The sequence below is a fragment of the Apium graveolens genome, chromosome 2, assembly GCF_009905375.1.
Source record: "Apium graveolens cultivar Ventura chromosome 2, ASM990537v1, whole genome shotgun sequence".
Classification (NCBI taxonomy): domain Eukaryota; kingdom Viridiplantae; phylum Streptophyta; class Magnoliopsida; order Apiales; family Apiaceae; genus Apium; species Apium graveolens.
This window is the reverse complement of record NC_133648.1, coordinates 295013058-295028886: the sequence shown is the minus strand read 5'-3', so window position 1 is coordinate 295028886 and position 15829 is coordinate 295013058. Positions and strand designations below refer to the sequence as shown.

The 15829-nt window shown below is 34.6% G+C and overlaps 1 protein-coding gene across 1 annotated transcript; it reads right to left on the bottom strand.

Moving 5' to 3' along the window:
• Nucleotides 1–6518: 6518 nt before the first annotated feature.
• LOC141706352 (palmitoyl-acyl carrier protein thioesterase, chloroplastic-like) lies at nucleotides 6519–9087 on the bottom strand. The gene is made up of 6 exons (XM_074509135.1): nucleotides 8454–9087; nucleotides 8231–8364; nucleotides 7633–7746; nucleotides 7293–7464; nucleotides 7096–7164; nucleotides 6519–6999 (listed from the first exon to the last, which is right to left on the bottom strand). Exons 1-6 carry the CDS (start codon nucleotides 8946–8948, stop codon nucleotides 6721–6723), a joined length of 1263 nt encoding a protein of 420 aa, XP_074365236.1. The 5' UTR covers nucleotides 8949–9087; the 3' UTR covers nucleotides 6519–6720.
• Nucleotides 9088–15829: the final 6742 nt, after the last annotated feature.

Genomic DNA, 15829 nt, shown 5'->3' with positions numbered 1-15829 from the left:
ATTTATTTTTAAGTAAAATGCTAGGTTTTCCAAAAAACAATTCGCAAAAACTTTCTCAAATACTAGCGTGTTGTCTAGTACCTAAACAGAGACCCAATGTGCATTAATATGAGTGCACAAATTAGAACATGTCATGCCATATCAGTAAAAATTTTAGGAAAGAATTTCGGGGAACCTGTACTGCTCTATGTTTAATAACCAAAATAACGGGATAATAGTTAACCAAATTATAAATTATTCCAATTATTATAGTTTATGAAAGATTTGCATGGCATTTCTAGTTGGTGCAACAAAAATAGCTACAATTATATTTATCCTTAGTTTTGACTATAAAATCAACCATCTGTACACATGTTTTCTGGTCTAGGAGAAGTACAATACTAAAGGTAAAATGATTATAACTATTATTATAATTTGAGACCAAAAAGTGCATTTTGGTGCTAAAATATGACTTTTAACCTCAATGATAATTATGTTTTACAATCGAATTTTTCCAAATTTAGTAAAATTTTATTTTTCTCTCCTAAATTTGAGTTAAAGCAAATCAACATAGATCTCATTTATGATTATTTAATGATGTAGTAAGGATAACTGTTGAAGCCCATATTTATGTTCTCTCTATTTAGTCCAGTAGGCCTTAAGCCCATTTATATTTTCTAATTATGTGCACATGATCCCAGGTTGATATGGGAATGTTGCTGTCTTATGTTAGTAGTTGTCTTATGTTGGCAGTTAGCCTTTCTATTAGTATCGGGTCTAAGGACAAGTAGTCCAAGTGTTGGGTATCCTATTATAAGGGAGCCTTATCTTTTGTAAGAAAATCAGGTTGAATGAAATGAAAGAGAGAGCTGTTTCCTCTGGGCAATAACTTTTAATCATACTTGTTTTCATGGTATCTGAGCTATGGGTAGTATAGCACCCAAATCTTTGCCCAGTTTCTTACTTTATTTTCTATAATCTTACTTTTATATCTAAACTCTTTATTCTTGTAGCTTTCCTCATAGTTACATAGAGTAAAGATGACAACAACACCTATTACAACAACACCTAAAACAACCATAGAGGTATCAAGTCCTTTGTACCTACACCCCTCTGATGGAAACAACTTTATGGCCATTGATAAGCTTCAAGGCTCATCTAATTATAGATCGTGGAAGAGATCTATGGAAATTGCTCTTTCTTCAAAAAGAAAGTTAGGGTTTGTCACTGGTACTATCATTAAAGATGCTACTGACTCTATAATGAGTGAGGCATGGGATACATGTAATAACACGATTATCTCTTGGATATTGGGGCCTGTATCAGATTCTATCAAGCATTCTATTATGTTTGTGAGTGATGCTCACCAGATTTGGAATCATCTTGAACAACGATTTGCTCTTACCAATGGGTCCAGAAAGTACAAGCTCAACAAGGAGCTGTATGAATCTAAGCAACATGACAAACACATCAGTGAGTACTACACTCATATGAGAGCACTTTGGGAGGAGTTGGAATCCTTAACATCTCTTCCAGCAATCACTAAAACAACCACATAAATCACAAGTCTACTCAGTGCTCTCACTACATAAAGGGAAGAACAAAAACTGTTCCAGTTCTTGAATGGATTGGATGAAAAATATGGAGCCCAAAGGAGTCAACTCTTTATGATGCCTACTCTTCCTTCTGTCGAGACGACATGTGGTTATCTGGAACAAGAAGAAGCTCAAAGAGATGTCCTTGGACAAGCTAAAGATGAATCATAGGGTTTGGTGATGTTCAGTAAAGGCATTTTGGGTGCCTCTGCAAATGTTCAAACTACTCCATCAATAACATGTGGGGCTTGTGGCAAGCCCGGGCACACTTCAGATAAATGTTGGACTGTTGTGGGTTATCCGGCCTAACATGTACGATCTAAGCCACATAATTTACCTGCTTTCACTGGTAGAGGCAACAAAGGCAGAGGTAGAAGTAATCAATAGAAAAGCTGGAATAGGGGGAGGTCCAATACTGGTTCTCGAATTGCAGCAAATGCACAGGGTCAGATGCAACATGATGCTCGGTCTGTCTCTGGCAGTACTCCCACCATCACTTCTCAACAGCTTGAACAACTCTTGTGGATGTTACCAACCTCTTCAAAAGGGGGAGGTGACACAGATGATGAAATTGAATGCAATTATGCAGGTATGGTCTCATGCTACTTTGCTGATTCTAGTAAAAATTCTTAATGGATCATAGATTCTGGTGCCTCTAACCATATGACTGGTATGTTTAAAGTTCTGAAGAATACTACTATGTGTAATAATAACTCTCAGATTAACTTACCAACTGGTGAGACATCCCAGATTACACATAGTGGAAATGTGAGTTTAAATAATAGTTTAGAACTGAAGAATGTACTTTATATCCCTACGTTTAAGCAGAACTTGCTATCTGTGAATAAACTATGCTTGGATGAAAAATGCAGTGTAGTGTTCTATGATAAATACTGTATTATTCAGGATAGTGTATCAAACAAGGTTAGAGGAATTAGGAAAGGAGATAATGGCCTATATTACTTGATTAATGAGCCCATCTTGGAAACTTCGAAAAATATTAGGTCTCAGGCTCTAACTATGACAGATAAGGATAAAAAAAAGAAATGTGACACTAAGGTGGCTATATCTGTTAATTGTGCTGAGAACTTTCCTGTTGTTGTCAAAGATGTTCCAAAACTGAGTAAGGAGACATTATGGCACCAAAGATTAGGGCACACCCTAATGGACAGAATAATGATGATTGATAAGATCAACATTAAGAAAGAAACTCAAGATTTATGCGTAGCTTGTCCATTAGCAAAGTTCACTAAGCTACCTTTTACCAAAAGTGAGTCAATAGCAAGGAAAATATTTGATCTAGTTCACATTGACACATGGGAGCCTTATAAGGTGCAGTATAGAGGGAAATTCAAGTACTTTCTCACCTTTATAGATGATTTTTCGAGAGTAACTTGGGTGCACTTAATCAAACTCAAATCTGAGGCCTTCAATGCTATTAAGAGTTTTGTAAGAATGGCAAGAAACCACTTTGGACGAAAGGTGAAGACTATCAGGTCTGATAATGCTCTTGAGTTTGATGATTATAATTGCAAAGATTTCTTCGACAAATTATGAATTATGCACCAGACTTCATGTCCTGACAGGCCACAGCAAAATGGAAGGGCTGAAAGAAAATATAGAAATATACTTGAGATGGCTAGAGCTGTAAGATTTCAAGCTGCTTTACCACTCAAGTTTTGGGAAGATTGAGTACTTACTGTAACACACATCACTAATAGGCTGCCTAGTGTAATTCTGAAAGGTAAAACCCCTATGAGTTGTTGTATGGGAAATACCCAGGATATGGACATCTAAAATGCTTTGGATGCCTGGCCTTTGCTTATAATCCTAGTAGAATCAAGGATACATTTCAAGCTAGAGGCGTACCTTGTGTGTTTTTAGGCTACTCTCCATCACAAAAGGGATATAGGCTGCAAAATTTGCTCACTGGTGTGAATTTCGTCTCCAGAGATGTAAGGTTTTATGAAGCAATCTATATTTATCATGTTTTCTCATCCACCTCTACTAAAGGCACAAGGCACATCAAGGAGAAGTCAGAGATACTCAAGGCATATGGGATGACCCCGAGCCTCATAATTATACAATTGAAGCTGACTCTGAGTATCAGAATCAAGAAATTACCAGTCATGATGAGTTAAGATCCGAGACCGAAAACTCTGAAGATCAGCCAATTGGTCGAAGGTCTAGCAGAGAGCACAGAACACCCTCATGGCACAAGGATTATCAAGTGACTGCAAATTATGTAAGAAAGTCACTGAGACTCAAGTCACCTCTCAGTTTTCTTGCTTTTTGAATTCTGTTTCTAAAGCACCAGATCCAAAATACTTCAAAGAAGCAGCTGCTCACGGCCACTGGTTACAAGCTATGAATGAAGAATTAGACGCATTGGAGAGCAACCATACCTGGGAGATTACTGATTTGCCTGCTGGAAAAACTGCTATAGGATGTAAGTGGTTGTACACCACCAAATTTGATCCACAAAGGCAAAGCACCAGATACAAGTCAATACTGGTGATACTTGGGAACAAACAAAAATACGGGGTTGATTATGACCAGACATTTGCTCCTGTAGCAAAATTAACTACGGTGAGATCATTATTGGCTGTAGCTGCTATTCAAGGGTGGTTTACACATCAAATGGATGTGAAAAATGCTTTTATACATGGCACATTGTAAGAAGTGGTGTATATGAAATTCCCACCGGGATATGAAGGAGCTGGCTTTAGGTTTGATACTAAAGCTCCAGGAAAATACAGTGGTCAGCCTATTCTACAATCAAAAGTTTGTAGATTGCTTAAGACACTTTATGGTCTTAAACAATCACCGAGGTTGTGGTTTGATAAGCTCAGTTTAGCTCTCCAACAGAATGGGTTTTCTCAGTCCAAGACAGATAACACACTTTTCACTAAACAAAAAGGTGAAAAATTTACAGCTGTCTTAGCCTATGTGGATGATCTATTAGTTACTGGCAACAATATGAGTTTTATTGAAAAAGACAAAGAAATTTCTCAGTTATCAATTCAAATGAAAGATTTGGGAGAGCCATGTACTTTTTAGGGATTTAAGTTGACAGAAGTTCTCAGGGCATATTCTTATCTCAAAGGAAGTACATCAATGATATTCTTGAGGAGTTCAAAATGACTAAGTGCAAGCCATTGAAATTGCCAATGGACACACATATGAAGCTGATTACTACTGCAGGTGAACCTCTTCCACAACCTGATGTGTATCAAAAGCTTGTTGGTAAGTTAATATACCTCACAATTACAAGATCAGATATTGCATTCATTGTCCATGTTCTCAGCCAGTTTATGCACAACCCTACCTCTGTCCACTTTCAAGCTGCAAAAAGAGTGCCAAGGTATCTGGCAAGCTCAAAAGAATAATGTATCCTTCTTGCTTCTCAATCTGCAGCTGAATTGCAAGATTATTGTGATAGTGATTGGGCAGGATGCCCAAATTCTAGAAGATCAGCAACTGGATTTTGCATCATGCCGGGAAAATCTCCTATAGCCTGGAAATCTAAAAAATAATTAGTGGTGGCCAGATCAACAAAAAAAGCGGAATATCGATCATTAGCAATGACAGTATGTGAAGTACTTTGGGTGAAGCAACTGTTAAAAGATTTGGGCCTTGCACACTTGGGTTCTACTACTATATTTTGTGACAACAAAGCGGCCTTGGATATTGCTGCCAACCCGGTTCATCATAAGAAGACCAAGCATGTAGAGATCGATTGTCACTTCATTAGGGAGAAGGCTATTGCAGGTCAAATTAATCCCACCTACATCTCTACCACTGAACAGGTAGCTGATGTGTTCACTAAAGTGTTAGCTACAAATCAACACCAGTTCCTACTTAGCAAGCTTGGTGTCCATGTTCCAGCACACTCAGCTTGAGGGGGAGTGTTGAAACCCATATTTATGCTCTCTCTATTTAGTCCAGTAGGCCTTAAGCCCATTTATATTTTTAAATTATGTGCACATGATCCTAGGTTGATATGGGAATGTTGCTAACTTTCTTTGTCTTGTCTTATGTTAGTAGGTGTCTTATGTTGGCAGTTAGCCTTTCTGTTATTACAGGGTCTAAGGACAAGTGGTCCAGGTGTTGGGTATCCTATTATAATGGAGCCTTATCTTTTGTAAGAAAATCAGGTTGAATGAAATGAAAAAGAGAGCTATTTCCTCATGGCAATAACTTTTAATTATACTTATTTTCAATAACAATTGCTATACTTGATAGGACCTGCTATCCAATTATGCATTTATAAGATCAAGTATAATTATGCATTGAAGTTGATTTTTTTTTAGTTTGATCTTATATTATAGTTGTAGGACTAAGCTCTAATTATTAATTTTTTGTTATCGTATTGAACCCGCAGCCGCCACCCTTCGGATGCGTATTGGGTAAACCCCACGGGTTAACGCAATTGCCTGAAAACCATGTGAATCAAGATAAACCGTACTTGAGCGACGGAGTAATAGCCTGCAAATCACGTGAACCAAGATAAACCGCACCTAAGCGACAATCTCTGGTTTAGGATGCATAATCATAAATTCTCCTCCCGTGAGATTCAAACTTTTGATCAAGAGGATAAGTATTTCCTTTAACCAACTAACCATGACTTATCTAATTATTGTTATGCATTGTAGCAATATTTTTGTAATTTCAAAGATTTTTTTTACCTATATAACTTGCTCTTTCAAAGTAATAATGAAAATATTCTCAAGGAGCAAGTCTGCAAGCCAAATAATACAATATTTTGTTTCATATTTGATTACATATACTTTTACTTATAAAATTTTCCAAACATAAAGGTCATAGTTCAAACTAATAACCACTTATAATTAAGGAGCATACTCAAGGAATAATGGACAATTGCAGTAACAGTAAAATTTGCCAACGATATATCAACTTATAAAGTTATAATTGATCATTTACTTATCATTTATAATAAAATCTTAAACGGTCCCAATACCTATAACTATAACTTATAAGTGATGTACATTTCATGTGTATTCGGCTATTCGTCCAAGGAAGAATAGACAACTGTAGTATATAATGAATATAACATTATAGTTATATTTATGAACTGAGGCATTTTGAATTGTATTGTGACAATATCTATATTCCTAAATATTTTTTATGCAGTTTCTGCTGGAAGCTGACCTGAGCTCCCATATCCGTAGGCAGTTGGCTTAGGGCGCCACATTGTTCTTCCCTTGATAATATCAGCCCCATCCTTAAGTCTAAGCAGATGTTGGCACTCAACTTCCCCGTAATCAGCCCAACCATCTGTTCCTTGTCGCAAAATACTACAAGTAAGGAGGGAATCAAGCACATTGTCCCATTTACACTCCTTTTTGTATTCCAGTGTCATGCTCGCAAGCTCATGACTCTCCACAACTGCCTGTGGTGCACTCTGAAACAGTAGTATATTGTTCCGTTATACCATAAGTTTGGAGATTTATAGGATCTGCATTACAAATTAATGAAAATCTGAGATGGCTTAACATACCTCAAGTATCCACCCTACATATTTTACATTGTTGACATGCTGGTTCACATCCAAATCACTCCAACTTGGCTAAACAAATATGGGTTAAAATCATCAAAAAAAAAGGAAGGAAAACCTAGGAAGTAAGAAAATTTGGGTACAAATATATATAGATAATGATTCATTGATTCTCTAATAGGTTAGTAAAAGAAACTTACTGTTAGACCAGACTGGATATAATCTGCATTAGTATTAGTAAGTTTGGGAAATTTCCTTTTATCTTCTTCTACAGCATGAGGTGCATCAACAAAATAAGTTTCCAGTTCAGCCCGGACGTCATCGGGAAGTTTGGTCAATTTTCTTGTCTGTTTGTTCATCGTTACGTAACAACTGTGAGAGAAGACAGTTATCTTAACTGTAATTAAATTTCTCTCAGCAGATCTATTCAAGAGTAGATATGATCATACAAACAAATAATTTAGACCGTGGCATACATAACTGGAAAAGGCACAACATTTGTATTAAAATTTTAAAGTAGCACAAATCTAAAAATTCAACCTTGAAGCTCTAGCCAATATCTCCCCTGTATCGTAGTCTCTAAAAACCCAATCACGGCGAACACAATTCTTCCCAAATGGAGCTATCCAGGTATCCACTTGAACAACATCACCCCTGCAATCAATTTAAGTCCAAACTTAGGAACACTCATACAATCAGCTTTCCAAGTCATCAACTAATTGGCCTCCAGAACGTGATTATTTTAAACCTTTTTTTGCGGAAACCATATAGTTTTGAGTTCAGAAATTTAGACTTAGAATGCTGGCCAGGCCTATTGGTTACTTGTCAAAACTTTGTTATACAATCTCTCCTCTAGTATCTATCACTAATTTCTTGCTTGTTAAACAAACTTTCTTTTTATATTTCTTATGTTGATATTGAACCAAAAACTATCCAACATAGGTTATCTTACTAAAAGGAGGATACTGTTAGTGCATGGTCAACTGCATCTTCTTCAACCACTATTAAAGATAAACTATAACAATCAGATACATCCTTGATTGCGAGTTATGAAGTTGTCCGTAAGACATGTTTCTTCATGCATAAACTGGTAACAGAGACTTGTTGTACAAGGGAATGGAATTAAGTATTGGCTTACCAAGTAGGATATCGATCAACCATGACCTGCATTTTAGCGACCACCCATATCAGGTTCCTTTTACACATCTCTGGTGTAGAACCAAGACCGTCACCCAGTAGCCCCAAATGCTTTAAATGGTTAAGAGCAGTCTCCTGCAGAAATATATATCAATAAGCTAAGTACAGTAAAAAAAATTTGATTCGCTAGGGCTTCTAAACGTATAATGACCGACTCTGTCTACCTGCAAATGATTCAGGAGTGTCTCCACAGATACAGTGCCATCAGCTCCTATTTCATACGAACGGATTGAAAAATTTTGACTGAAGATCAACCCATTCTGAACAATTCGCCCCAAACCAAAAGGGTCATCCGGCCTCTTTGGCTTCCAACCAAGCACCGTCTGTTGCCTCTCTGCTGTCCATGAAATGGTTGAGATAATTGCGAGTAGCATATTCCAGCCAGGTAGCTGCTTTATAAATGCTCTTGGTGGAGGTGAACAAGATATTTCTTCATCACTCTTGAGGCCATCCATAACAGCAACTCTGGTACCGTTTACCTGTGGCGGGGTTTGTGCATTGGCCCTCACCTGCATAAACTTAGAAGTAACAGTTTTTTGCCTGATTCCGCGTATATGTGCACTTACAGAGAGCCATCCAACATTTCTATCAGGCTTGAGAGTAGAGGCATCAGAAAGCAGAGAAATCCAACAGAATGCAGTACTGGCAGCAGCAACCATGACTAGTTATATAGCCTCACTAAAACAATAGTCTATAACTATTCTTGTTTATAATATTATGCTTTGATCTCTAAAACACAAACTCGATTAGTTCTAGTTTACTTATGTATTTCTGATTAATATAGAGAGAAATGTGGAGCAAGAGGGAGACTTGGGAGGCGTTTGTGGAGAGTTTGGAGACACTATTTATAGGAAGCATAGCATTTATCTACTGTACTCCCCGCCTTTTCTTTTTTTAACTTTCTACCTATTTTCTTTTGCTTATTAATATGGTAGTCAGTCCCAACATACGATTTGTTGGGACCATCCATCTATTAGCTGAGTTATTTTCACGAATAGATGAAAGCCTTAAAAACTTATATTATTCAATAAAAGAGGAGTGGCGTGACCACATACATTTACATAAATGTTTAATATTTTTTTCCGCTAATTATATACACTCATTGCTTAGTTTTTGACGAGATTCGAACCGTCACATCTTATAAAAAAAGTGAGGAAAATGCTGATATAAAAAGAGGTGTTGTGTATAAATATTCAATGTTAATGTCATGGAGAGGTGAATTGTTAGTAATAAATTATAGCAGGTTAAGACCATGATCCTATTAATATATAGAGTCCGATTCCGCACTTTAGTATGAAATTATATGAATCATTCTCCGCTTTCTTTCTTCTTTTTTTTGTTGGTGCATATTCTGCACTTTCTTTGTTGTACATTACAGAACCATTGAGTAACCCATTTTGCTACAAGGATCCATTATCACAATTTTCTGATTCTCATTTAAACCAAACTCGGTCAATGTATTTAACGTACAGTTCAATAGCTAATTGTTATACGAAAAGAATAACCAATTCGGCATCTAATGTTAATGTTAATGTTAATGTTAATTTTAATTAGCTCCAAGTTATCGTATGTTAATGTTATAAAATAGTTACTCAGCATTCATCAAGTCTAAGAAAACGTAACGCAGAATATATTTAGATTACTAAAAGAAGAAAACTTAAGTAGAGTAAACAAATAAACATATAAAATTTGACTTTCCTAACCAGAAAACTATGTAAATATAAAGTAGATACCATAAGTGAGGTGGTATATCTTGTTACACCATTTCTCTCCAAGTTAGATTTTTATGTAAGTGGCGTTTACTGTCAATCTCAACACGGATTGGCAGCTGCAACATGTATACATACACTTAAGTATCTAAATGCATGCATGCATGTATATACATACATACAGTTATAAGTCCGTATCAAACACTAGTACTATAACTACTTGATAATCCAAGGATGTAAAGCATTATCAGCTAGCACAACTGGTAGGATCGAACGCCAAAGCGGCTGCATTAACAACGCTGATTAGTTTATAAACTATTGGGTCTCAAGTAGTGTTATATTTATGTGGAAGCCATTTCCTTTGACTGTGCTAATCAACCGCCCACATGTTTACATGTATGTATGTATATACTTTTATACACAGTGACCAAGTACCAACCCAAACTGCTTATCATGCAACACGCCATGCCACCAACTGTATATTCTTTTTGCTATTAATTAACTCGCAAAATAATTACAAAATTAATTCTGAATGAACAATATTATTTGGTGATATATATAAAAAAAATATCTGAATGACATTATTTACTATTTTTTTCTATTATGTAAATTAAAATGTTAAGTATTAAGTGAAAGATGTTAATTGTAAAACAAGTGATAATCGTTTTAATGTAAATAAAAATTCAAATAGATCGTCCCGCGTTAAAGATACCAATAACATAATTCGGCACACTGTATTAAAAATAATAGTTAACTTTATTATGTAATTTATTTTTTGTTTACTATTGTAAAAAATAACTAAATAAATAAAATAAAAGTTACAAAAACGAGGAAAAGAATCACACATGCATCACAAGTACCTACATTGCTGCTCTCTCTGAACCAGAGAGGCGAGATTTTCTTCCTTTAGTGTTAAGAAAATAACGAATTATTAAAAATATGAAAGTGCTAAGCAAATAATCGTAATCATTCAAAAGACTGACATTAAGTTAAGAGATACTAACAAATGACTAGTATAATAACCGTACGAGTAAAGTTATTTCTAAAAAATTTTTGTGCACCATGTAAGTTTATTATTTGGTTATAAGAATACATAATATAAATCGATCAACAATTAAAGCTAATTAATATAGACCTGACAAATCATATTCTTTTATGTACCATCTAATTGAATATGTGTTTATATAAAAAAAATTAATACATATATATAACTAGTTGGCTAGTTCGTTCACATGAAATAACATAAAAAGTTAATTTATATATATATACATATACACACAAACACACACATACATATTATATATATATATAATAAATTGGCTAGTCAAGTAATGGTAAAATTTTGGGCATATTTAAATATTTGTCATAATTTTATACGTTGTATGTGCATTTGTTAGCATATATTACAATATTTCACAATGTGATTATTGTGAGAACTTGTAGCGGTTAGGCCTATTTTTTTTAAATATGTACTTGATATAAGGTTTCTCACACTACAAGAAAGTCGGCTAAATTCGACCGAATTTTTTCGGTCGAATTTAGCACACTACAAGAAAGTCGGCTAAATTCGACCGAATTTTTTCGGTCGAATTTAGCTAAATTCGACCGAAAATGGTCGAAGTTAGCTAAATTCGACCGACATTGTGTTGGTCGAACAAAGGCTGGTCGAAAATGACAAATCCAGTCGAATTTAGATAAATTCGATCGCACTAAATTCGACCGACTAAATTCGACCACCCTAAATTCGACCAACAAAATTCGACTGTTTTTTATGTTAATTTATTTTACAATTTTTTGAATGAAATTTCAAATTGTTTTAAAAAAAAATCAAAAATCCCGCCAAAATACTAAATTCAACCAAATCTGGTTGTACCTAAATTCGACCTAATATAGTCGGATACCAAATTCGACTATCTTTGGTTAAATATAAATTGGACCTGATATGGTCACACACTATATTCGACCATATATTGTCATTATAAATTCGACCAGCTTTGGTTGGTTTTAGCTATAAAATTTACTTTTTCTGGTCGAATATAATATACCAGATTTTTTTTCCAAGCTATATTAGTCTAACTTCAGTCGTATTTAACATGCTAAAACTTTAATTGCTTTCCAATCAAATTAAATATGCAATTTACAAATTTGCTACCTATTTATATTAATACCACGCACATCTCATTTTGCAATTATAATACCCAAATAAGCATTCAAAAGTGATAAAAATACAAACATGTAACCATTAGTAAAATTACAATTAATAAAGCAAAGTGCTAAATCAACCCAGTATTTTTCATTACATACACTGCTAATTCATCCTGGTACTTTTCATTACATACACCACTTAATATTTTTCATTACATGCTTGAACTGAATTTTGCAAAAGATAAGTCCAAAATAAGGCAGTAAGGCCTAAAGGAGGGGATACATGTGTGCGAGTGGATCTTCATCTTCAAAGTCATCCATGTCATCCACCTTCACGGCCTTTGTGCCGTCCACCGCAGTATCCTTCTCTACTAGACTCTCCTGGAAAATAATGCAATTATTAAAAAACCATTTCATATCAGAACCACTGGAAAATTATGCTACATAACCACTGTAAAATTATATGACATAACCACTGTAAAATTATACCTCCGCAATAATTTTATCATTGTCCTTCAACACTAGAGGAAGCAAACTGTTAGCTGCGTGTGCATAATATGCCTGCAATACATGTTGACTTGGGTCCGAAAATGCAGCAACAACTAAGTTAAGCACATTTTCATCCAAAACAGATTGTTTCACTTCACGCATAGGCAAGGACTGGACCATCTCCTTCATTTCATCTAAAATCTTTACCATCCTCAAACAAATCTCATCTGGAACACTAGCTCGAGCTTGAGAATTTCTAGACATTTCTCTGCTGATCCACTGTGATGTTTTCTCTGCTCCAATGAGCTCTGGAAGTGTTTCACGGGGATGAAGAAAGACGATCCCCTTGTTCAGAGGCTTAGCTTGAATCAACACTTCGAGTTCTTTCTTCCTCCGAATTTCTTTTCTGGTTCGAGGGGACGACGGTTGATCACCAGGTGACAACTCAGGTGATTCAGCTTTAGCAGCAAGCAAAGTTTTCATTTTCTCCTGAAATATGCAATACTTCGAATCAAACCTAACCCCGAATTGCAATAACATAATATTGTATATATTTTAATGGGGCATAAGGATTCATGTTCACTGCAAATAGCATAGTGATTATTACAAAATCGCTCAACTTTATGTCACAATTGTATAAAGCTGTTAATTATTACCACAATCAGTATTCGGCTTGAACTTTTGTACTATACTGTTGGTTAATGATACGGTGCTAGCTAGTTGGATATAAACGGAAAGGATTATAATTATGAACTGAAAGTTTGGGAACAGTGCAAAGCACGAGACTGTGATCCAAGAACATCATTTTAACTGTATAAAAGAGCCATACTTTCGGCCTGACTAAATATTCTCCTAGTCCTAGCTAGTATAATACAGGTCTATTTATTAGAATTTATTGGAATCAGAGAATTTACGCAACATTTTATACTTCTATAAATTAGAGAATTTTAAAATTCAAGAATTTTTAAGTATTGTGCCTTGTGGCCCCCCTCGTCATATGAAATTAAGGTTTGCACTTTTCTTTATTTTCATGTTAACTTAACGAAATTTTAAGTTATTCTACCAACTTCACTAAACAAACAAATTAATGATCTAATACAGTGAAGACTGAGAGCTAAACTGAGTTAAACTAATAACATGTAAAATACTGGTGAAACAAAGGCTGTTAAAGCAGGAGGGTATATTAAGGTTATTTTGAAAGTTATTTTCCCTAAACAATGAAGAAGAAAACTCATATAAGAAGTTCCTAGAGAATAGATATCCAAAGATTAGCCGTTTGTCAAGTACAAACATGTTTATACCAATTAAGCTTAAAAAATAACTGGATTGCAAAATTCTACTTCTACCAGCTCTTGCACAAGACAACTAAAAGACAAAGAATAGCTCAAATATTCAGACCAAAATGCCGAATCAAGTACATTTACTTGTTTTTTCTTTATAATTTACTGAATATCTAGTAGTTTAAGAGTTAATTGCCATGTATCATATGAAACAGATAAATACAGTCATCCCAAATTATACAGATTTAAATAAATTAAGTGAAATTTACTCCAAGTACATATAATAATCCCAATTAGATGGTTTGCATTGTCGTTATAACATTCAAACTCACACTACTAAAACTTATTCGAAACTTTTTTATAAATTCGAAACTTAATAAATGTCAAATGTTAAACTTGTTCTCATAACAATCTCAAACGTTATTATATTTTTATGTCATATTTTTATTGATTTCGAATATCACAAATGTTAATAACATCATCTATCTTGCAAACTCATTTTATAAAATTCGAATATAGTTTTGAAATAAATCATTCCTCGCTAAAATAATTTGAAATGATAATCAGCCTCGAATAAACACAACATTTAACGCAAATATGTCATTTTTTACTTAAATATTCATACCAAAGAATAATTCCACGATCCTCCTTGGATAACAACCTTAGCTAAAACTAGACTAATTCTTTAATTATATGTACAACCTAGCTTATAATTATTTTAACTTAAATTATAACATTATCAAAACTGACCTGAACTTTTAATTTCATATAGTATAAGTTCGTAGTTAGTGCAAGGAGTTTACAACTGTATGTTATTGCAACCCAGTTGTGGTAAAAAAGGCAATAAAGTACTGAACTATAACTAAAGCAGAAGAATTTTATATTTTGGAATTATGCAAGTTCAAAGTTTGGTGGTTCATTATAGAGTATCCTAACAGTGTATAAAATCTACGTACTTTACTAAATTTGAACAAAAAAACTGGTTCAGCATAATATGGACAAATAATAAACACAGAAGTTTTAAGGATATCTAGTAAAATGGGTGGAAAATAAACACAAGTACTAGGATACCACAGAAGTTTTATGGACATTCAGTAAAATAAACACATCTAGTAAAATGGGAGGAAACCTGGAGGTTTTTCACAACTGGTTCACTAGGATCGTATACAGTACCCAGGAATTCCTCTTCACCAATTGGATCTTCGCCCCTTGCCTCTCTTTCAGCATCTATTTCCTTTAAGATAGGTAAAAACCCCATCACATGATTCAGATAAATAAGCTAATATTACAAAAACCTAGGTCATAATCATCTTATAGTTGATGTAACAAACCAATATTAAATACACAAACTATAAACAACTATAAGCTTGTTACAAAAATATCTGGTACACACACAAACTATACCATAAAAACTGAGGAAAATTAGCAGCATATACTAGGTACAGTCTAGACGACAATTGGGCATACTAGAAAATTTGTTACTGGAAAAACTATAAGTGGTCCGATGCAGCAGTAAACAAAGTTGCAACGTCAATTTCAGTACAAATAAATCAACTAAGCAGCTAGTATGACATAGCAGTAAACAAAGTTGTAACGTCAATTTCAGTACAAATAAATCAACTAAGCAGATAGTATCACGTAGTATATGTTATATGTTTCCCATTCTTTTTAAATTAAGTAATATATTTTGTAGGGGATATAATATTTCATGCAGTGTAGGACATAGGATGCAGTTATTCAATCTGATACCTAATTATCATATACTACGAGACAACTAAATCATACTTCCCGTCTTTGATCAAAGGATTTGGCCCCGGTACGGGAGGTAAATTCCACCATCTTTCTAGCCCTTTTTCCATTTTTGGACCTCATTTCAAATCGGGGTGTTCCCCAATAAGCACAGAGAGAATTCCACGC